The 22,362-nt window shown below is 55.2% G+C and overlaps 1 protein-coding gene across 1 annotated transcript in view; it reads left to right on the forward strand.

Annotated features, from left to right (window-relative positions):
- Positions 1–20,947, forward strand: part of DOT1L (DOT1 like histone lysine methyltransferase) — a gene marked incomplete at its 5' end in the record, with an annotated part of 70,710 nt that extends 49,763 nt beyond the window's left edge. The window contains 19 exons of the mRNA XM_084250780.1: positions 2,188–2,256; positions 3,041–3,147; positions 4,668–4,709; positions 5,454–5,564; positions 5,740–5,974; positions 6,486–6,599; positions 7,382–7,473; positions 8,151–8,252; positions 8,521–8,658; positions 8,816–8,941; positions 10,463–10,947; positions 11,086–11,221; positions 11,644–11,790; positions 13,898–14,012; positions 14,791–15,374; positions 15,637–15,842; positions 18,078–18,142; positions 18,535–19,479; positions 20,256–20,947. Coding sequence (XP_084106906.1) covers positions 2,188–2,256; positions 3,041–3,147; positions 4,668–4,709; positions 5,454–5,564; positions 5,740–5,974; positions 6,486–6,599; positions 7,382–7,473; positions 8,151–8,252; positions 8,521–8,658; positions 8,816–8,941; positions 10,463–10,947; positions 11,086–11,221; positions 11,644–11,790; positions 13,898–14,012; positions 14,791–15,374; positions 15,637–15,842; positions 18,078–18,142; positions 18,535–19,479; positions 20,256–20,842 — 4,406 coding nt within the window. The 3' untranslated portion in view covers positions 20,843–20,947. The remainder of the gene's footprint in view (positions 1–2,187; positions 2,257–3,040; positions 3,148–4,667; positions 4,710–5,453; positions 5,565–5,739; positions 5,975–6,485; positions 6,600–7,381; positions 7,474–8,150; positions 8,253–8,520; positions 8,659–8,815; positions 8,942–10,462; positions 10,948–11,085; positions 11,222–11,643; positions 11,791–13,897; positions 14,013–14,790; positions 15,375–15,636; positions 15,843–18,077; positions 18,143–18,534; positions 19,480–20,255) is intronic.
- Positions 20,948–22,362: the final 1,415 nt, after the last annotated feature.

Raw genomic sequence — 22,362 nt, forward strand, 5'->3', positions numbered from 1 at the left:
ACCCAAGTGGCCCACAGCTATCCCCATACTTCTTGAGTATATCCCATGATACAAGGGGAGTCACCTGCCCTTTAGGGGGGCCCAGAAAGTGTCCTTCCTCCCCAGTTAGTCAGAGTAGCTTCTAAAGCCCACTGCCGTATTCTGAATTTCAGGCAGCCTAATGTATCTGCCCCAGGGGCGCCTGGGTAGGGAAGGCCTCTCAAACAGCACGATCCCAACTTCTGAAAATATTTCAAGTAAGCGCAAGAGTTGAAGGATCACCCAGCACCAGCCCTGAGAGTTTCTAGCTGCTGTGAACACACGTGTGTGAGCAGCACAGAGTTGTTTCTAATAATTTCATGGGAAGGTGTTGCAGATGTCTGCCCTAAGCATGTCCCCATTTCTGTAGCTGTCAGAACTCCGCTTTTGGCTGCTGCTTTCTCTAGCCTCCACAAGTTATCTTTGAGCCCCAAGTTGCTCAGGACCAATCAAAAGTCCTTTAGTTTTGATGCCGCCATTGGACCTTACTGTCTCCTGAAATGTCCATTCCAGACTGCACCCCCAGAGTGAGCTGACCTTGCCCTTCCACGCTCTGCTGGGGAGCCTGCTGGGTAGAGTTGTCTGCCTGGACTGAGGTCACTGAGTGTGTGGCCCTTCAGTGGTGCCCTTGTGGTGGGGACGTGGTGGGATGGTGGTCAGGTTAGAGCGTGCAGTCAACTTGAGGGTTTGGTGTCTGTGGTATGACACCTAAGGCACTCCTGGGGCTCCAGTCCCCCTGTGGGAGCCCTCTGGCTCATGGCTGTGCCCTGGCATCTGGCCCAGTGCCCCAGGCACTCACATTTCTGGGTGGAAGGCTGTGCCTGGGCATGCCCCACCCCCGCCCCAGCCAGGGAGCCTCCTCCCCTCCTCCTGAGGAGGATGGCATTCAGGAGCCAGGGTGGGTGCTGGGGGGCCAGAGGGTCATGTACACGGGCAGGGGTTCTTGTGTGCATGTGTGTGTGTGCACACTTAGATGGGTTCATCCAATTCTTCCAACTTAAATGTAACTTTTTTTCTTTTTTTAAAGATTTATTTATTTATATAAGAACCAGGGTATAGGCCAGATTCGCGGGAGGGTGAGAGGACTCACCAGAGACAGAGCGGGGAAACAGAACAGGCAGACTCATGAAATACACTGCTGAGGGGAGCAGCGGGCAAGACAGGAGAGGTCTGCCACTCCATGTGGGTCCCTCGCTGGCCGGGTGGGATCGAACCGGCGCTGCAGAGGCTGTGGACAGCTTCACAGCGCTGCGCTCAACCACCTGCGCCACCAGGGGAGGCCCGGGTTTTTTTTTTAATCTTTTTTTTTTTTAATGTTTTCTTTATTTATGCAAGAACCAGGGTATAGGCCAGAGGCGCGGGAGGGTGAGTGGATTCACCAGAGACAGAGTGGGGAACAGAACAGGCAGACTGACTGAAAGACAGTGCTGAGGGGAGCAGTGGGCGAGGCAGGAGAGGTCTCCTTGCCATGTGGGTTGCTGGTGGGGATTGAACCGGCACTGCAGAGGCCGTGGACAGCTTCACAGCACTGCGCTCAACTGCCTGCGCCACCTGGGAGGCCCCTTTTTTTGGTTTTTATATTTGGCTTTCTTTTTTCCTTATCCTAAGAAGTTTGGCTTCTCCCAGTGTTAACTTTTGTACTAATAGTGCTTTCTTACAGCACACGCGACAGTTCCATGACCATGATAAGTGAAGGAAGAGTTCCTCTCGGTTCTTTATCGAAGGGCTATCTGAAATAACCGGGTCGACAGTCTGGCTTTGGCTGGGGGTTATGGGGTCTTCCCTTTCTCTCAGGCTCCGCCCTGAGTGCTCCTGAGCGCGGCTATGCCCTTCCTATGCCCCTGTCTGCCCTTGCATCAGCTGTCTGGGCCGCCATGTCTGAACATGGGGAGCCCCCTGGTGGGCTTGCTGAATCCACAGTCGTGGCCATGGGTTTGTGGAGCCTCAGGTGTGTTATGTAGGAAAGTGACTTGCTGTTGTTCCTGAGTTGTGCTTCTACTTGAGAGAAAACAGAGGACTCAAAAAAGTCCTTGCACTCTTCTGTGCTCTGTGTGCTTATTTTTTTTTTTTTTTTTTGGAGCTTTTCCTTTTTCCCATTCAAATTGCATTTTCATTTTGTGGGCACAGATATTTCCCCGTGAATGATGATAATCGGGTTTTCTGTTTCAGGTGGCAGAATTGTGTCCTCAAAACCCTTTGCCCCACTAAACTTCAGAATCAACAGTAGAAACTTGAGTGGTAAGAAACTTGTATTGCTGAATTATTCACGTGCATAGCTTCAAGCATCTGATATGTCTCGGTGCGAGCTCCTTCCCCTTACCTCTGAACTGGGTCATTCCCTGTGGGTGGCAAGCAACATCTCTGGCCTCACCCACTCAGTGCCAGGAGAGGAACGTATTGGTGTGACTACAAATGTCTCCAGATGTTGCCTCATGTCCCCAGGGTAGGAATCTGAGACCCCCATAGCCTGATAGGAGGTTGTAAAGACTTAGAGGGAGTTTTTTACAAAGCTGCTTCGCCTTCTCATACCTCTTGGCCTGAGTAGGCAGTAGCCGGTGGGTGCAGAAAGGGCTCAAAGTGCAGGGGACCTGCACAGAGGGACTGACCCCTCTGCACTGTGGGGCCCAGGTGATGTCTTCCATGAAGGCAGTGGAGGAGACTTGGGGCTCGTGTTGTGTGGGGTGCTGGCATTCACTGTCTCACGCTCCAGATGCTTTCCATCCACCCATTGGGCTCATTGTTACCCTTGAATAAATAAGCACCTTGGGTTGGCAGGACTGCGGTCAGGAGCAGTGCATGCACTGTGCCTCGTTGGCCAGCGTGCTAGTGTCCAGGTGCCTCCTGGCCTGAGACTGGGTGGCCCATGTGAGGTGGTGTGTGCTGGTATCCCCCACCCTACCTGTCAGTAGCATGGAGTTTACCACTTTCTGAGGAAGCTGTGCTAGGAAGTCATAGGAAGTGGCCTTACCTGAATCTCCCTGGTGCATGGAGACCTGGCCCTGACCTGTGCCTGTTCGTGCAGACATTGGCACCATCATGCGTGTGGTGGAGCTGTCGCCGCTGAAAGGTTCCGTGTCCTGGACGGGGAAGCCGGTCTCCTACTACCTGCACACTATTGACCGTACCATAGTGAGTGTCTCTGCCCTGGACCCTGCCCTGGTGATGCCCCTTCTCCCCAGCGCCTCACTTCCGAGGTGATATGTTTGCCCTTCAGCAGGAGTGGGAGTGGGTCAACTTAGGGCTGCTAGTTTGCGCTCCCTTCCTTGCTTTCAGATCGTGTGTAGGGCAGACGGCGTCCCAAGTGGTCACAGAGGGCTGCCTTTTTTAAAAAAAAAAAAACATCAATAGAAAGGATTACTTAGCTCTAAATTCAAAAGGTCTGTACCCAGTTTGGGGAAGCTGATAATGTTTAGTACAAGTTTTCTCAAAATTCTGTACAAGTTTGCAGTCAGTAACCTAGAACTGGGCAGTTTTCCCCTTCCTCTGCTTCGTGCTTGTTTAATCTCATTTACACATGTAGGTTCAGCAAGGCGCAAAGGCCCTGAGTGGAAGCTGGTTTTGTCAAAATACTTTAAAGTATTTATTCTAAAGTTTTTGTAACACACAGGCACAGACTTGCACACATAAGTGCCCTCAAACCTTGGGTAATGTTCTACTTAATCAGTGCTGATTTACAAAAAAAAAAAAATCCATAAACCTAAGTGTTTCTAGTCGTGGCATACCAGGCCTCGAGAGGGATGACTTATAGCTATTAGAGCTTTCATGCCAGCACTCCCCTATTGAGAGTCCAAAGTTCTCTACTTGGTGCTAAAAAGGATAAAAAAAACCCAAAAAAACAAAAAAACTTTATTCTGTATAATTCCTGCCCTCTGTGATCTCACTTATAATTTTATTGAAAAGAAAGCTCACAAGTAAATATATCTCAAAGCTAAATGAAATAAGCAAAAATAGAACAAAGAGTTAGCACAGAGTGGTGGTATAAATTAAAAAAAGGAAATTAGGGGGGCAGTTCTGCCAATAATTTGGGGTTCTTTTTTTTTTTTTTTTTAAAGATTTATTTATTTATACTGGGTACAGTCAGAAGCGCGGGAGGGTGAGAGAACCCAATAGAGCCAGAGCAGGGAGCAGAGCAGGCAGAAGGACCGAAGCACACTGCTGAGGGGAGCAGCGGGCGGCAGGAGAGGTCTGCGCGCCATGTAGGACCCTCCTCCAGTGGCCAGGGAGCAGCCGGGGATCGGCGCTGCAGAGGCTGCGGGCAGCTTCGAAACCCAGCGCTCAACCGCTGTGCCACCAGGGAGGCCCCTAATTTGGGGTTCTTAACTGGTTCAATCACTCTGTGACTTGATTTCCAAATTAATAAAAATATGTGCAAGGTGAGATCCACCATATAGAATGATTGTGACCATGTAAATAATAAATCTAGAATCCGGATGGTTCTCACAAAGAGAAAACAAAGTTGTACTCCTAGATACTTGTGCATCTGGGAGACTTAAAATGCCCGTGACCCTGAGGGCCCCGGTAAATGGAGGAGGACCTGGATGTCAGCTGTGTGTGTCCCTGGTGTGTGTGTGTGCAGCCATCCAGAAGCCAGGGTTTGTGTCCCAGGACTGACTGCTAATAAGACTTTTTCTTTCTTTTTCCATTTTTAGCTTGAAAACTATTTTTCTAGTCTGAAAAATCCAAAACTCAGGGTAAGAGGATTTTTTTCCCTTCACTTGACATCATGAGTGTGCTGCTTCCCAGATGCTTGATAAAGTTCAAGGGGTGAGGGTATAAGGGGTGAGGGTGTGGGTGCTATGGCTCCCTCGGGCCTGTCGTGCTCCATGCCTCCCTCTCTATGTCCACCTTTACCAGACAGGCTGGGCCACGCTTCTTGTGAACAACATTTGGGAAGTAGGTTGAATGTGATGGTCTCTGGAAAACGTTTTGGTAATGTGGCAGCTGTGCTGATGTCCAGGACAAGTGAACCGCATGTGTGAGGCGCCCCTGTTGCAGCTGAAACTGTGGCTGCGGAGCCCGTGCTCATGCAGAGGCTGCCAGTGCTGGTGTGGCCTGTGGTTGCCACAGAATTCAGGGCTCAGTGGCCCACTCTGGTTCTTCGAGGGCTTGCTCTTAGAATGAGCTTCTCCCAACACCACGGCCACCTGTTTGCTCGCCTTCAAGGCTGAGAGGATCTTTGTCCAAATGCTTTTCTTTTCGGACACTCAGACTCGTGTCACTCACTCTTAAGAATGTAAACATGAGCCATGTGTACAAAACATGTCACCATGGGTGCCCTGGCCCCAGTGGGTCCCCGTACCCTGTCTGTCATTTTATTTCCTGGCTCATGGTTAGATGGCTGCCTGGTTTCTTGCTGAGAGATCTGGGGGTCTGTGCTCATACACAGCAGACACGCGCATAGCACTTTTGGGACTCATATGATGCCTCCTTTCCAGGAGGAACAAGAGGCAGCTCGGCGACGGCAGCAGCGAGAAAGCAAGAGTAACACGACCACCCCCACCAAGGTGCCCGAAAGCAAGGCAGCCATACCCGCAGACACCCCTCTGGTGAGCGCTCCCTCACCCTGCCCAGGCCTGTGGGGGGGAGGAGGGGGGTGGACACACAATGACTGGAGTGTGTGTGTGGGGGGGTCCATGTGCCAGCCTAGGTTCCCTGCAGCCTGTGGGGGTGCGTCCTTACCAAAATAGGCCTCTTGTCACTGGCCCTTCTTCTGCTCACTAGGACTCTGGTGGCGAGGAGGAGAAAGCGGGGACGACTTCTGTCAAAAAGCCCTCTCCCTCCAAAGCTCGGAAGAAGAAGCTGAACAAGAAAGGACGGAAGATGGCCGGGCGGAAGCGTGGGCGTCCCAAGAAGATGAGCACTGCAAACCCTGAGCGTAAGCCCAAGAAGAACCAAACTGCACTGGACCTCCTGCACGCGCAGACTGTGTCTCAGACAGCGTCTCCCTCGCCGCAGGGTGAGTCCCCCTACCGGGGCCACATGTGATCTTCCTGAACCCTGCTTTCCCTCGCTCTGCGTGGGGAGTCACCGGACACCTCCCTGCTGTTCCTTTCCTATCCCCAGTGTGACTCGCCTGGGTTGGAGCTGCAAAGGGGCAGAAGCTACTGTGACAGTGTCACTTGCTGTCTGGGTTGGCGCCTGAGTTCTGCCCTGCTGAGGTTGGGGTGTCCCAGGGCCTTGATTCGCTCCAGTCTTCCTGAGAGGAAGCTTTCAGGAAGCTTTCCCCCCGTCTCCCGCCTACCCGGCTCTGTAGCAGAAGCAGAAAAGTACGAGGGGATTGCTGAGAGGGATGCAGTTGGGTCTCAGGTGGGTGGGTAACTTGATTTTTAGAACTGCCAAGAGGCAGTGATGGGACGTTAGAAACGGCAACTCACCTTGAAAATGTTGGGAAGTTCTGCACAGCAGTCTTGAGGCGCTCTCTGGCGTGCGGGTGGGTTGTTGAAACTGGATTGCTGCTGTCTCCACAGATGCGTACAAGTCACCTCACAGCCCATTTTATCAGCTACCTCCCAGTGTGCAGCGGCATCCTCCTGACCAGCTGCTGCTGGCCCCCACCCCACCCGCACTGCAGAAGCTGCTAGGTGAGTGGGCTCTGGGGCTGCAGGTTGGGGGCAGCAGGGGGAGGCTCTGCACGCACATTGAAGAGGTGGTATATCTGACACCATGATTCTTACCCCAGGGGACATTGTGCCATGTCTGAGGACTTCTGTGTGTTGTCCCAGGGCAGGGGGGGTCGCCTGGTATCAAGTGGGTGGGTCCAGGGTGCTGCTATACACCCCACAATGCCTGGGAGGCCTGCAGCCCCTTCCGGAGAACAGCCTGGCCTAGTGTCCACAATACAGGAAAAGGGTTCTGTCAAAAAAGGGCTTGGTACCCCTAGGGAGCAGAACTTTGTCTTGCCTAAGCCAGGTTCCTGCTCACACTGCAGAGATTGGTGACATGGTTCTCAGAGCTTTGAAACTTCACTCTTCAAATGTTGGAAACATTCGTTTCTCAAGTAAACGTCAATAATATATATTTATTAAAGAAACGTAGCATACTTGATGACTCAACCCCACGTAGTCTTGGGGAGATAGAAAGTTCCTGATGAGGTAGGCAGGAGCCTTGAGGGGCACCAAGCCTGCCTTCCTGCTGGACAGGTGGGGGGGGGGGCAACATTTCTCTCAAATGGGGGAAACATCTGGGGACAGAGTCCCTTAGACCTTGACGGCAGTGAAGACTCGTTTCATTGACATCTGACCGTGACCAACCCAGATTTCAACAAAGATGGGGTTCTGTACTTGTGTTTAAGATGTGCCCCTTTACCTTGATGACCTAATTTGTACCATTGCTGCATTAAAAGCATGTTCCTTGGCTCTCCTAGAATCCTTCAAGATTCAGTACTTACAGTTCTTGGCATACACAAAGACCCCTCAGTACAAAGCCAACCTGCAGCAGCTGCTGGACCAGGAGAAGGTGAGCCCAGCTGTCGTGATTCCCCCGGGAGTAGCATGAGTTCTTGTTTAATCCCATATGGCTTGAGGCTTCAGAATTCTCCAGAAGGGCTGAGAGGAGTGTGCCAGAAGGGGCTCCCCCTTCTCCCACCTGCTGGCCGCCAATGGCTCCCAGCCCCTGTCATGTGGCTGCTTGATGGTGAGCTGGCCTGGCTTCTGCTGTGGGTCCCTTTGCTTGGGGTGCTCCCAGACCTGCCTTCCCCGCGCAGAGACACCGTCACCTGCAGAGTGAGAGATGCCCCAGGTGGCTTCTGCGTTCACGTGCTGCCTCACTGCTGGAGCTGGTGCTGTGAGCAGCAGTAGTCCTTGGCCAGGTCCAGGGGCAGAAATGGAAGGGTAGCCTTTCTGGATTCCAAGGGTGGGAAGCTTGATCTCTGTGGCTCCTTGTATGTTAATCACTCAAACTGCATCTCTGGCACCACCTTGGGTATGTCCAGGAGAGATTGGCAGTCTCCCCACAGGTGTGCGTCGCTGGTAGCCTAGTAGACACGAGGCCTTACTTGCCATGAGAGCAGAGCCAAATAGGTTCTGCACCCATCATAGAGATGTGTGGAGTGGCCTTCCTTTGAGTGTGTTGGGGTGAGGGGTGGCCAGGGTGCCCTCCTCGCCACCCTGAGTTGCCACCCTCGATCTCTGCAGGAAAAGAATGCCCGGCTGCTGGGTGCCGCGCAGCAGCTCTTTGGCCACTGCCAAGCCCAGAAGGAGGAGATCAAGAGGCTCTTCCAGCAGAAGCTGGATGAGGTGAGACCTTTCCCGCACCCTGGCTTGCCCTAGGAATGTGTGCTCCCAGTGTGGGACGGGGACAGGTGGGGGACCCCTTGTTTCCTCTCCAGTGCTCCTGACTTTGAGCTCTGGCCCAGTTTTGGGGTTGCAGTGAGGGGCAGCCCAAGTGCCACCCCTCCTGTCCTGGGGTTGTGTCCAGGCATGAGACAGCTGGGCCCTAGGCCACTGAGGCCTATCCCACTGGTACCCCTTGGTGAAAGCCCACCCTGATTTTGTGTGTCCTCAGTTGGGAGTGAAGGCCCTGACCTACAATGACCTGATTCAAGCACAGAAGGAGATCTCGGCCCACAACCAGCAGCTGAGGGAGCAGACAGAGCAGCTGGAGAAGGACAACAGGGCCCTTCGGGGCCAGAGCCTGCAGCTGGTGTGTACCAGGGTGGGCAGTAGAAGTAGTGGGGAGGGGCCCATTGCCCCCCAGAGCCATCTCGGGGAAGCAGCGCCCTCTGCTGGGCAGTTCAGGGCTCTCCTCACCCTCCCCACAATGGCTGGGGGCTCATGGCTAAGGGGCCTCATCCCCACAGCTCAAGGCTCGGTGTGAGGAGTTGAAGCTCGACTGGGCCACGTTGTCCCTGGAGAACCTGCTGAAGGAGAAGCAAGCGCTGAAGAGCCAGATCTCCGAGAAGCAGAGACATTGCCTGGAGCTGCAGGTAGGGCCCAGGCTGGACACTGTAGGTGTCAGGAATGTGACTCACCAAAAGTGTCTTCCTGAACACTGTTAGTTCCAGGTGTCATAACCACCTAGACATCTGCCTCAGCAGCCCTGGAAGAGGAGGCGCTGAGGATGTGAACAAGGTTGCCTCCTCACTCAAATTTCCAAGCCTCAGGTTTCCTAAGCACCTCCTAGGGAATCATTTCTGAAATAGTTGCTGGGGAGACTTGTATTTGCACTTAAAAGAAAGTAGGTTCTCCTTTTGCTGGTAAGAGAACATGTTCATGGAGGTCACCTGGGAAGTGAGAAGGAAGGAGGAAGCCTAATATCTCCAGTTTACTTCGTTTCTCTGTGCGTAACTTTTAACTTACACAAAAGGGAAAAAAAGTCAGGTGGGTGGTGTTGGACTCTTTGTCAGAGTGTCCTTGGGGGCCATGCCCTTTTGTTCCATTCTGTCTCTTCTCCTCCGCACCCCCCCCCCCCCAACCCAGCCTGGTCCTTCAGTTATGTGCTCTTACACAACACCAGGCTGTGAGCCTCCCTGTGCCCCGGCCTCCGTGCAGGCGAGTCTCCTTGAAGACATGCCCTGGGGCAGCTCTGAGTGCTTTTAGGTCCAACACAAGTCCGGGCTGTCTTCCGATGGACTGTGACTAGGGATCTCCGGCCTACTTCTTTCTCGCCTGTGCTATATCAGGAAAAAGGAGCTTGCTAACCTTATTGCCATGTGTGCCTGCGGGATCAGTCCCATAGGGGAAAGAAGTGGGTTCTGACCCTTCTGTGAGAGGAAGAAATAATACGTGTTCATTACTTGGAAACACCCATACAAAACACATACATGCAGAGAAAAAGATGCTCTCCTCCTGTCCCCCGGAGGGAAATGCTCTTTCAGTACTCCACTGTTTTGTGCTCACAGGCCTCCTTTAACAGAAGTGGGTTCCACACCCTCTGAACCCTGCGTTCTTGGGGCTTTCTCTCCATGGCAGGCAGCGCTCATCAGCCAGCTCTGTTCACATGTCTACACAGAGCCTTTCTTTTTTTCTTTTTTTTTTTTAATAGAGGCATGTTTTATTTATTCATTTGTTTGCTTGTTTGTTTATACATGCACTGGGTACAGTCAGAAGTGCGGGAGGGTGAGAGAATTCACCAGAGCCAGAGCGGGGAGCAGAGCAGGCAGAAGGACGGAAGTACACTGCTGAGGGGAGCAGCGGGCGGCAGGAGAGGTCTGCGCGCCATGTGGGACCCTCCTCCGGTGGCCGGGGAGCAGCTGGGGATCGAACCGGGGCCGCAGAGGCCGCGGGCAGCTTCGCAACCCAGCGCTCAACCGCTGCGCCACGGGGGAGGCCCTACACAGAGCCTTTCGACCAGGGGCCGCTTGCTGTTTGGGCTTCTCTGTCACATGCAATCACACTGGGGTGTCCTTAAGCCTGGACAGTCCCTTCCGATAGGTTATAGGTGAGACTGGACCTTTGGTGTTGATGAGCCTCCACCCCAAAAGGACCTGATGCCTCCTCTGTTGCAGATCAGCATTGTGGAGCTGGAGAAGAGCCAGCGGCAGCAGGAGCTCCTGCAGCTCAAGTCCTGCGTGCCACCCGATGACAGCCTGTCTGTGCACCTTCGAGGGAAGGGTACCCTGGGCCGGGAGCTGGAGACGGAGCCTGGCCGATTGCATCTAGAGCTCGACTGCTCCAAGTTCTCCCTGCCTCCTTTCAACAGCATGAGCCCCGAGCTCTCCATGAACGGCCATGCAGCCAGCTATGACCTCTGCAGCTCACTGAGCCGGCCCTCATCCAAGCAAAACACCCCCCAGTATCTGGCCTCACCCTTGGACCAGGAAGTCGTGCCCTGTACCCCCAGCCACAGTGTTCGGCCGAGGCTCGAAAAGCTGTCCGGTCTGGCCTTGCCTGACTACACCCGGGTGTCCCCGGCCAAGCTGGTGCTGCGGCGACACCTGAGCCAGGACCACATGGCCAGTGGCAAGGTGACCACGGGCGAACTGCATCCTCGGTGAGTGCACCAGGTCTTTCATCAATTTGGAAGAGATTTGAGAGGTTTGGTAGGCCCAGGCCCCTGAACTTTGAAAGCCAAACTTCACTTCTTAGGGACTATGCCCCAACAATGACCAAGAAATGTAATTCATTCCAGAGCTGAGCATGCCAAGGAGAACGGTCTCCCATACCAGAGCCCCGGCATGGCAAATGGCATCAAGCTGAGCCCGCAGGACCCGCGGCCCTCATCCCCTGTGTCCTTACAGATGGCAGGAGAGAAGGGCAGTGAGAAGGTGAGCAGAACTCCCAACCCCGTCCTCTCCCTAGACTGGGGGAGGCGCAGGTACAGTACTGAGCAAGCACGTGAGGAGACGGTGTCCAGGGAGGCCCAGTGTAGCCTGGAGGGCACATGAGGTAGAGGTAGGAGGAGCCACCAGGACCGGTGGAAGACACAGGACTCCCCATCCTGGGGAGATTAGGAGAGGTGCTGTGAGTTCTGAGCCCAGATAGGAGACCATTGCGGGAGAGAGGGGGTGGTTCCTCTCTGGTTCAAATGTGGCAGAGACATTGGGAGGTGAGGTGAGGACCTGCTAATCCAGTGGGGTCAGGAGCTGGGGCAGGTCATTTGGGGGTGGGGGCTGGGATGAGGGACCCTGTGCTTGTGGGGGGGGGTGCTTGTGCCTGGGGACTGCAGGGCCATCTGGTGTGTCTTCAGGGTTTGAAGGAGCGCGCCTATGGCAGCAGTGGGGAGGCCATCACCAGCCTTCCCGTCAGCATCCCGCTCAGCACTGTGCAGCCCAGCAAGCTGCCTGTCAGCATTCCCCTGGCCAGCGTGGTGCTGCCCAGCAGAGTCGAAAAAGTGGTGAGTGTGAGCACCTGTCTGGTCTGCAGTCGGCCAGAACTTCGATTGAGAGTGTGTCCCAGAGCCACATGCAGGCAAGGGGAGTTTTCTTGTCTTTGTCCCTTACCCCAACAGACCTAGTTCTGTTTTATTGGTTTTTTTTCCCTTCATATCCATTATACGTCATTGACCCTTCTGTCTCCCACTCCCTTGTAACCTCTGTAACCTCGAAAATTTCATGTCATTTATTAGGTGTGCGCTAGTCAGTGGTGCGCGCTAGTCACTGCGAACATTTGGCTTTGTCCAGTCATCCCTTACGTCAGCGTCCATCAACATCTGTTCTGATGCGCTTTGCTAAACATAATCCCCCCAGTTCCTTCCATTTTGCTGTAAGTGGTAACATCTGTCTTACCTTACGGCTGGATAGTATGCGGTGTGTGGCTCTCCCACACCTACCCAGCCCTGCCCTCCGTCTAGGGGGCCTTTAGGCTGGTCCGTGGCCTTGCTGTTGTAAAGAACGCTGCAGCAAACATCATGGAGCATAGATTTGTGTGAGCTGCTGTTTTCGTGTTCTTTGGATGGATGCCCAAGAGTGGGATTGCTGGAGTGTATTTCCATTTTTGGTTTTTTAAGGTACACCCAGATTGTGCTCCAAAAAGGCTGCCTCAGTTGACATTCCCACCAGCAGTGTGATAGGGTTACTGTTTCTCTATATCCTCTCCGTCGTGGGGGTCTTGCTTGTATGTGCCATTCTCAAAGGTGTTTTGTGACCATCATTACGGTTTTTTGTGTAGAAGAACTAGGGTGCAGACCAGAGGTGCAGGGAGTGAGAGAACTCACCAGAAACAGAGCGGAGGGCAGAGCAGGCAGATCTGCTGAAACCCACTGCTGAGGGGAGCAGCGGGGAGACAGGAGAGGTCTGCTGCGCCATGTGGGTCAGCTCCCTGGCTAGGATCGAACTTAGGCCACCGTGGTGATAGCACTGAGACTTTCCCCCTAGGCCACCAGGGAGCCCCACCATTATAGTTTTGACCTGCATCTCCCTTATAAGTCGATAATGAGCATTTTCTATGTGTCTGCTGACCTTCTAGATATCTTTGGTGAATTGCCTATTCATATCTGTTACCCACTTATTAATTGGGAAGTCTGTTGTGTGCTAGTCTGGTAAGTGCTCTAGGGTGGAAAACTTCTGTGAGTGCTTAACTCTTGCCATTCCCATCTGGCCGTAAAGTTTCCATTGAAAAAATATGTAGACCGTCTGATTGGGACTCCCATCTGGGCTGCTCTTCTTCATCTCTATGCTTTTCCTGCTTTGTCCTTGTCTGGGCTTTCAGCCATTTATAATGTGTCTTGGAATATGTCTGCTTGGTATTATTTTGTCTGGAATTCTTTGAACCCCCCTTTGGGGGCTCATATTCCAGTGTGTGGGTGGACAAGTTGTGTCCATCCACTCTCCCAGCTATGGACACTTGAGCGGTTTCCACTTTTTGGCAGTTGTGAGTTGTGCTCCCATGAGCATGTGGGGGGTTTTGTGTGGAAGTGCTGATTTTTCTCCAGTGTAGGAGTGGGCTTGCTGCATACACCATGAACACAATTCCTCGCCGCTCTCTGTCCCTTTTATCCGACTCCCCTCTCTCTCATAGCTCAGGGCCCAGATCTTTCCCTCTCTGGTCAGCTCACTGTGATTAAACCTGAACAAGGGGCCTCCCTGGTGGTACAGGCGGTTGAGCGCAGCGCTGTGAAGCTGTCCGCAGCCTCTGCAGGGCCTGTTTGATCCCCGCTGCCTCGGAGCACCCCACATGGCGAGCAGACCTCTCCTGTCTCGCCCGCTTCTCCCCTCAGCAGTGTACTTCGTCAGTCTGCCTGTTCTGTTCCCCGCTCTGTCTCTGGTGAATCCTCTCACCCTCCCGCGCATCTGGCCTGTACCCCAGCTCTTGTATAAATAAAAAATAAATCTTTAAAAAAAAAATAAACTTGAACAAGTCACTCCCCCTTGTTCTCTCTCTCCCCTTTTGAGCACTGACCTCACTTGCCTGCTGTGCTCCTTGCCTTTGCACATCTGACACATTTGTGTCAGATCCTTGTAACTTGCACTGATGGCTGACTCCCCTGTGCTTTCTTACCACAGAGGAGCACTCCCAGCCCGGTGCCACAGACCCGGGAGGCCTCTTCCACACTAGACAAGCAGATGACTGCTAATGCCCACGGGGCTGGGAGTAAAAGCCTTGCCTCTGCTCCTTCAGGTAATATTCTTGTTCCCATACTCTCCCCACGGGTCAGCCTTCACACTGGTCCTCAGCCCTCCCAGACTGCCTCTGCCCTTTAAAACAAGACTGGCAGGGGTGCTCAGAGGCAACCTCACTGCAATGAGTGGGGTCTGAGCTGAGTCAGGGCTATCTGTCATCTGGCTGTTAGCAGCAGCACAGCCGGCCCAGGGCTGGGGCCTATGCTGGGCCGGGGCCTATGCTGGGCCCTCAGTGGATCTCCTGAATTTGCTGATGCTCTGCTGGCTGCGTTTCACCTTGAGGCTGCTGTGGCCTGTGAGCTGATGGTGTTCTTATTGCTCACTCAGCTCAAGGGGTGGGGGCTTCTGAGGCCCAGCGTGCAGTGGTTTTAACACCTGATTTCTGGCAGATTCTGGTCCAATCCTTAACATGCCACATATGTTAACACTGGGCCTGCAGCCATTCTGTACAGGGCAGGGTACACTCAGTGGCTCTGAAGTCAATGGGGCCTGCCTTCCGGTTCCTTGGTGCCCTCTCCCGTCCTGGTGGATAGGTGGGCAGCTCTCACCCAGCAAGGTTGCCAAGGACCGGGCTTGGTTCTTTGGTGTGCCTGAGTGCTGGGAGCCAACCGCCAGATGTCAAGGCAGAACTGTGGAGCCTCCCAGCCCCATCTCCACTCAGTCCATTCCCCTTTGGGGTCCCAACCCAAAAGCAAGGCTGTGCTAAGATTCCTCACCCACCTCCTTAGGGGCAGTGTGATTCTTGCCCCCTGAGACACCTGTCTCCTTCCCGGCAGGCTTCTCCTATGCTGGCTCGGTGGCTATCAGCGGGGCCCTAGCAGGCAGCCCAGCACCACTGGCCTCGGGACCTGACCCTGCCACCTTTGACGAGTCCTCCAGCTCGGGAAGCCTTTTTGCCACCATGGGGTCCCGCAGCTCTACCCCACAGCACCCTCCGCTGCTGGTGCAATCCCGCAACTCCGGCTCAGCCTCGCCTGCCCACCAGCTATGCTCTAGTCCTCGGCTCAGTGGCACCGCTCAGGGCCTGCTTCCCGAGGCTAGTAAGGGAGACCTTCCCTCAGATGCCGGCTACTCAGACCCGGAGAGTGAAGCCAAGAGGAGGATTATCTTCACCATCTCGGCCGTTTCCAGTAGCGCCAAGCAGTCTCCCTCCAACAAGCACAGCCCCCTACCTTCGGGCGCCCGTGCAGACAGTGCACAGAGCCACGGGCAGGACAGCCGCAAGCGAGGCAGGAGGAAGCGGGCCTCAACTGGAACTCCCAGCCTGAGCTCGGGTGTGTCCCCAAAGCGCCGGGCTCTACCATCTGTCGCTGGCCTCTTCACGCAGTCATCAGGGTCGCCCCTTAACCTCAACTCCATGGTAAGGATAAGGAGGGATTGGGTGGGGCCTACAGCCCTGGCTGCTCTCTGGGCCCTGCCTTGAGGGGACTGTGGTGCAGTTAGGCATCTGGCTACGTGCCACCTTCTCACTCAGGCAGGGACCACTTGCCCTCAGGGTGCGGGCCTACCCAGAAGCACAGGGCATTCAGTGGGAGGCCAGCTCTGGGAGCCCTGGCCAAGCCCTTGTGTGCTGGTACCTCAGGAACTTATTGACAGGGTCTTCTGTCTGTGTTGCTCCTCAGGTCAACAACATCAACCAGCCCTTGGAGATCACGGCCATCTCGTCCCCTGAGAGCTCCCTGAAGAGCTCCCCAGTCCCTTACCAGGACAATGACCAGCCGCCCGTGCTCAAGAAGGAGAAGCCACTGAGCCAGACCAATGGGGCACACTACTCTCCGCTGACCTCGGATGAGGAGCAGGGCTCCGAGGACGAACCGAGCAGCGCCAGGTGAATGGGGTGGGCATTCCCTGCATAGGAGAGGCCCCTGTGTCGGGCAGTTCCCCTGGGGGGCAGGGACGTGCAGCTTCCACTTGCCCAGCGGTTGCTGACCAGGTGATACCTGTCCTGGATGATCCATTCTCTGGATGCCCTGACCCACTATCCACATTAGCCTCAGGGGGTGTCCTTGAGCAGACAGACAGTTGCCCCTGACCCACGAGGGACCGTCTGCCAGCCGTCCTCCACCTGAGAATTTATGTGTGGTTAGCGGCTCATCGTTTCCCATCCCCAGTGCTCCTTGGCCCCTATATAGAAGACATGGAGGGAGGATTGTTAACTTCAGCCAGAGAGGGCTAAGAAGGTAGTTTTCAGATTCTTTAAATGGCCATTTATTTTTTAAAGATTTATTTATTTATGCACACAAGAGCTGGGGTACAGGCCAGAGGCGCGGGGAGGTGAGAGGATTCACCAGAGACAGAGTGGGGAGCAGAACAGGCAGATTGACCTAAGTACACTGCTGAGGGGAGCAGCGGGGAGGCAGGAGAGGTCTGCTGCACCATGTGGGTTGCTCCCTGGCTAGGAATCGAACTCGTGCTGCAGAGGCTGCGAATTGCTTCATAGGTTGCATCTTAACCCCTTGTGCTACCAGGGAGGCCCGGTTTTCAGATTCTTGCCAGCGCTTCATGTTTGATGTATTTGATTGTGAAGGGTTGTATTTAGTATTTGTTTTTCTGAAATGGCCTTGTTAGAATTCACACCCATACCATCCATTTGCACGTGCGATCCTATAGTGTTTGCTGTATTCACAGGGCTGTGAAAATGGCACCAATGTGGTATCTGAACATTTATATCACACCGAGAAGCAGCCCCTACCCTTTGCCAGTCATTCCTGCTCCCCCCCACTCTCCAGTACCTCCATCGACCCCCTGTCTCTGTGGGTGTGACTCCGCCAGCGCCTCCTGTGAGTGGGTCACACAGCTTGTTCTTGTGTCTGGCTGATGTCAGTGAGCCTCGTGTCCTCGGTCGATCGGGTTGCAGTGTGTGCCGGAGTGTCCTTGGCACGGCTGTGCGATGTCCAGGGTGTGGACGGATATGTGTGTCTGTTCATTGTCTCGGGATACTTGGGTCGTTTCCAGTCTCTAGCTCCTGTGACTCACACTGCTGTGAATGTTCATATACGTGTTTTCTTTGAAAATAGGTTTTCAGTTTACTCAGCACAGAGGAATGGAGTTGCTGGGTCACATGGTGACTCTGTGAGTAACTCTTTGCAGCACCTCCATCCCATTTCCACAGTGGTCACCCTGTTTCTCATTCCCATCAGCCAGGCCTCCTCAACAAAACTTGTTATTTTCAGCATTTTTTTTTTTTAATACAGTTGTCATTCTAATGGAGGTAGTGCTGCGGTTTTGTGTTCTCTCTTCCTGATGGTTTGCCTCACGTGCCGGGGGCCTGTGTGGTGTCTTCTTTCGAGAAATGTTCCCTTGGGGGTCTTTGCCCATTGTTTAATTGGGTCATCTTTTTGTTGCTAAATTACAAGAGTTGTTTATATAATCTGCGTACAAGACTCTTATCGATACCTGCAAATACTTTCCATGGTATCGTTTTCTTCCTGGCATCCTTTGACCCGCAAAGTTTTAAAATTCTGATGAAGTACCATGTTTGCTTTTGGTGTCATGTCTGTTATTTGTTCCTCTTTCATCTATGTAAGTTACGTTTAAATTTAAGAGTTTTTGCACATGGGTGCTGTTCTCTGAGTTGGATATGCCCAGCCGAGCAGTGCCTAGCTTGTCCTGGGAGTTAGTCTGTGTCCCTGGAGGGCATAGTGTTCCTTGGGGTAGCCACAGATTATTGACACATAAAATACAGTTTTATAAATTGGTGCTGCTGCAAATACAAGGGCAGTCTGCTGGGGGACTGTGAGCCGGACCGCTGCCTGTGGGCCAGTGGTGTGAGGCAGCATGCTGGCAGACACCGGGGGGAGCAGCCAGCGCGCATGCTTGTGGGCCCATGTGTCTGCGTGCTGGGCAGTGGCTTGTGGCTCCTCTTCTCGGCCTACTCTCCTCCCCGTCCTTGCAATGGGCAGTGCCATGCTTGGTGGTCATGGCTCCTCCTCCAAGGAAGGCGCCCTTCTCAGGGGAGGCAGGCTGTGTCGCCCACTCCCTAGCTTCCCTGCAATTCCTTGTCCGTATTCCTGCAGCTGTTCTGCATGCATATGAGTTTCATCCTTTTTTTTTTCCTTGATAGAATTGAGAGAAAAATTGCAACAATCTCCTTAGAAAGCAAATCTCCTCCAAAAACCTTAGAAAATGGTAAGTGCTACGTTCCCTGTCACTTCTCTCCCGGGTGAGAGGTGGGGTGATGTGGCCTGATTCCCAACCTGTGAGGAAATACGGCTGGACTTCCAGGATTGTCTCCCGTGATGTTAGTGCCACTTAGGGCCTAGTTGCCCATTCTCCCCTAACAGGCACTCCTGGGGAACAGGTGGGGGCTTCTGTGCACCACATGCCTTCCCAAACCTCACCAGCTCAGGAGCAGCTCTGTTCTCCCAAAAGAACCACGCGTGGGCAGGTTTACTCCTGCCCCTATGGGGGTCTGATTTCATTTGGCTCTGCCCCAGACCCCCTCAGGGATCTCACTCTGCATCTGCTGTTGCTCAGACTCTCAGGGGCCCTGGCCTTCACTTTCTGCCTTTCTCTGTCAGGTGGCAGCGTGGTGGGCAGGAAGCTGATGCCTGCCAGTGAGCCCGTCAACAGCAGCAAGTGGAAGTCCACCTTCTCGCCAATCTCCGACATTGGACTGGCCAAGTCTGCGGACAGCCCACTGCAGGCCAGCTCCACACTGAGCCAGGGCTCCCTGTTCGCTTTCCGGCCCACCCTGGAGGAACCCAGCCCGACGGACACCAAGCTCGCCAGTCACCCCAGGAAAAGCTTTTCTGGCCCCTTGTCGGCTGGTGGGCTCAGCCCAAGCAACAACCCTCCCAACGGCTTTGCCTTCAGTGGGGGCCTGGCCGCTGACCTCAGTTTACACAGCTTCAACGATGGTGCTTCTCTCTCCCACAAGGGCCCTGAGGCAGCCAGCCTGAGTGCCCCCCTGAGCTTCCCTACCCCTCGCAGCAAGGAGGGCAGCACCTCGGAGCCTGGCCCCTTTCTGAACAAGAGGCAGATGGATGGACTGGGTGTCCCCAAAGGCGAGGGGGGCAAGGGCAAGGAGGTGACTGAGCCGGGTCTGCCCCCATGTGGGCCCCTGGAGAAAGCCTCCCTGGCGCACAGTGTCAAGGCTGGCCGGGGCCGGGACCGAGAACCTGACTTCAAGAGCGGTCACAACCTTTTCATCTCTGCAGCTGCTGTGCCCCCTGGGGGCCTGCTCAGTGGCCCTGGCCTCACCACGGTGGCATCTTCTGTGGGTAGTACGGCGCCCTCCGCCCAGACGCACCGCCCCTTCCTGGGCACCTTTGCCCCCGGCCCACAGTTCACGCTGGGCCCCATGTCCCTGCAGGCCAACCTGGGCTCATCAGTGCTACAGTCCTTGTTCAGCTCCGTGCCGGCTGCTGCTGGCCTGGTGCATGTCTCATCCGCTGCAACCAGACTGACCAACTCGCACGCCATGGGCAGCTTCTCTTCTGGGGTGGCCGGTGGCGCAGTTGGAGGTAGGCAGGCGTGAGTCTCTTCTCTGACTCGCAGGCCCCGGGTCCCTGAGGCCTGTGTTGGGGTCTGGGGCGTGGTGCCACATGCCGCCGCTGCCCTCCTGGATGCCGGGTTACTCAGGACTGCCTTACAGGTTCCCTTTAGGAGCCCCTATGGGCCAGGCTGTGCTCACACGTCCCTTTGTGTCCACTTGGCACCCCACCTTGTTCCTTCTCACAAGATGCAGTCGTAGCGGGTATGGGCAGAGTGCTCATGTGTGAGTCGCCTTTGGGGGCTCTCTGGTTGTGATGGCGTCTGTCTCACCTTCAGAAGAGCCCACCCTGATCAGGGCCTGCCTTCCTCCCCGTGGAGGTCACCTGTCAGAGACCAGCCATGGGCTCCTGGGCAGGCTGTGGGGCTGAGCTGGGGAAGTGCTGGGCACAAACGCCCACGGCAGGTGGCAGCTCCAAAGTAGCGTGGAAAGGCGTCATGGGGCCAGACCTGGCTGGGCCTCTGCAGGGTCCCTGACCTCTGCAGCCAGCAGCTTGCTGGACGTGGGCAGCCAGGAGTCTGGCAGGCGTGCCTCGGGTGGGGGTTCTGGCCCTGGGCCCATCCCGCAGGTGAGTGTTAACCTGGCTGCCTGAGCTCCCGCTGCTTGCTGCTTCGTTCTCGCACCTGCCGCGCACGTGGAGCTTCAGCTGCTGTCCGCTTCCCCTCGTGTGTGCGTGTGCGCGTGCTTCTTATCACTTGCTGGAGAATGCCCACCTGTTGAAGCTGAGTTTTTCTCTCCTGTTTGCAGGTGTCTTTAACCACGCGGTGCCTTCCGCCTCCTCTCATCTGTTTGGAGCCAGTTTCGGCAGCGGGGCTGCATGTCGCAGCGCCACGCTGAGCTTAACCCCGCTGCAGGCGGTGGCCGGCACCCCCGCCTCTTCCTTTCAGGGCCCGTCCTCTGCAGAGACGAGGCCACCCCCACCCCCGCCTGCTCAGCACCTGGGCCGACCCCCTCCGGGGCAGCCCACCCTCCACGCACCCCCCCCACCTAACGCTGCCTTGCCTCCTCCCCCCGCGCTGCTCGCGTCTAACTCTGAGCCCGTGCTTCTGCAGAGCCTAGCGTCCATCCCGGCTAACAAAACTTTCTTACCCGCCTCTTCTGCTGCCTCTCTCCAGCCTGCTAACGCCTCTTTGTCCATCAAGCTCGCCTCCCTCCCGCACAAGGTGTCCCACCCCTCCTTCACGGTGCACCACCAACCACTGCCTGGGCTCACCCTGGCGCAGGCCGCGCCCGTGATCCCGCAGGCCAGCTCCACAGGGCCGTCCGCTGTGTGGGTTTCCCTTGGCATGCCGCCTCCGTATGCCACGCGCCTTGCGGGGGTTAAGCCACGATAAAGACCTTGCTTAGCTAGCAGTTCGTATTCTGTAAGGTAAGGCTAGAGACCAACCAGGGGTCCCTGCAAGAACTGAACTGCCTTCCTTTGCAGAGGACAGACGGGCACAGGACTTTGCGAGGGCAGGGGGTCAGGAAATGGGATAGGAGGACGGTGGAGGCAGCTGGTACTGAGAGGCAGAGTGAAAAAGCCCAGGGCGGTGAGGGGAGCCCTAGGCTGCTGTGAGAAGGGACTGCTGCCATGCACCAGCAGGGTCCTGAGAGGGTAGCCAGCCTCTTTGCTGCATGGACCTTCACACCAGGCCCCCAGGGACATGCACACCTGCTCTATGGGTGCTGGTGGCCACATTAAACACCGGGGACAGACCAGGAGATGCTGATGAGGCCCATCGAGGCCAGCTTGTGGCCACCCTCTGGCTGTGTCCGCAGTGGTGGTGACCTGGACACCACGGCATGGAGCCGTCTGGGACAGCCTGTGTTGTGGTTAGTCTCGCTGGGGTCTCTCTCAGTCTGTTTGCTCAAATGCACCTTGTACAGTTGTAGAATTTTATTGTGGCTGAGGCGCTGGGTTGGTAGACAGCTTTTGAAAGATGGGGTTGTCCATCTTTGGATTCCTTAGCTAGATGTCCCACCTGCCAGCGCTAACCCACGCACACCAGGAGCTGACCGCAGAGCAGGGACTGCCTTGACCAGCAGGCACAGGCTTCGTAGTTGTGGCCATAGCTCAGCTCCTCTGACCTTCAAGGAACCTGACAGTACTTCAGCCAGTCACCCAGACCACTGAGAGCTCACAGCTACTGCCATCCTTGCCAGCGGAGAGCAGTGTAGGAGGTGCCCACCCGTGGGGCCTGTACAAGAAAGTGACTGTGAAGCCTTCAGGGAGGGTCCCTGTCTGCTCCTCCACTGGTGGGATACAGTATTAGAGGGCTAACCCCTGCCACTCCCTCAGCCCAGGAGCTGGGCTGGTGCTCTGTGCTGGGCACACCACCCGCCCACTCGGCCCTTCCAACTTGGTCTCCCAGGGCAAAGAGCCTTCCTGGGCATGTCCACGGCTCACAGGGCAAGGAACCGAAGAACAGAAGGTGGACCTGTACTAATGGACACGGGCCAGGTGTGGGGCCACCCTGCTGCCACATGTGGCGGAAAGAAGGCAGGCGGCCACGGGAGCTGTCAGGGCCTCGTCGGGTGCTGGTCAGCAGCTAGCCGTGCCAGTGGAAGTGTCCACAGTGGACACCCTCCTGTCCTGTCTCGGGGCCCATCGCAGGGAGCTAGCTTACAACTGGCAGCACTGGCCTATCCACCATAAGCAGCACCTGGCAGGTGGTGACTTCTGAGTCCAGACCCTGTGCCCCTCATGCTAGCCAGGGCCTCCTGGTGGGACTTCTGCTCCTTGGCTGGACCCAGGGCACGACACGCGGTCTGCCAGGAGAGGTGGTCCTTTGACAACTGTTCCATCTGTCTGTCACATGTCTGTAGGAGGCTTTGGTTCCCTGACCTGGGGAAATGTTTGGGCGTCTCCAAG

The sequence above is a fragment of the Talpa europaea genome, assembly GCF_964194135.1.
Source record: "Talpa europaea genome assembly, chromosome: 12".
Taxonomy (NCBI): Eukaryota; Metazoa; Chordata; class Mammalia; order Eulipotyphla; family Talpidae; genus Talpa; species Talpa europaea.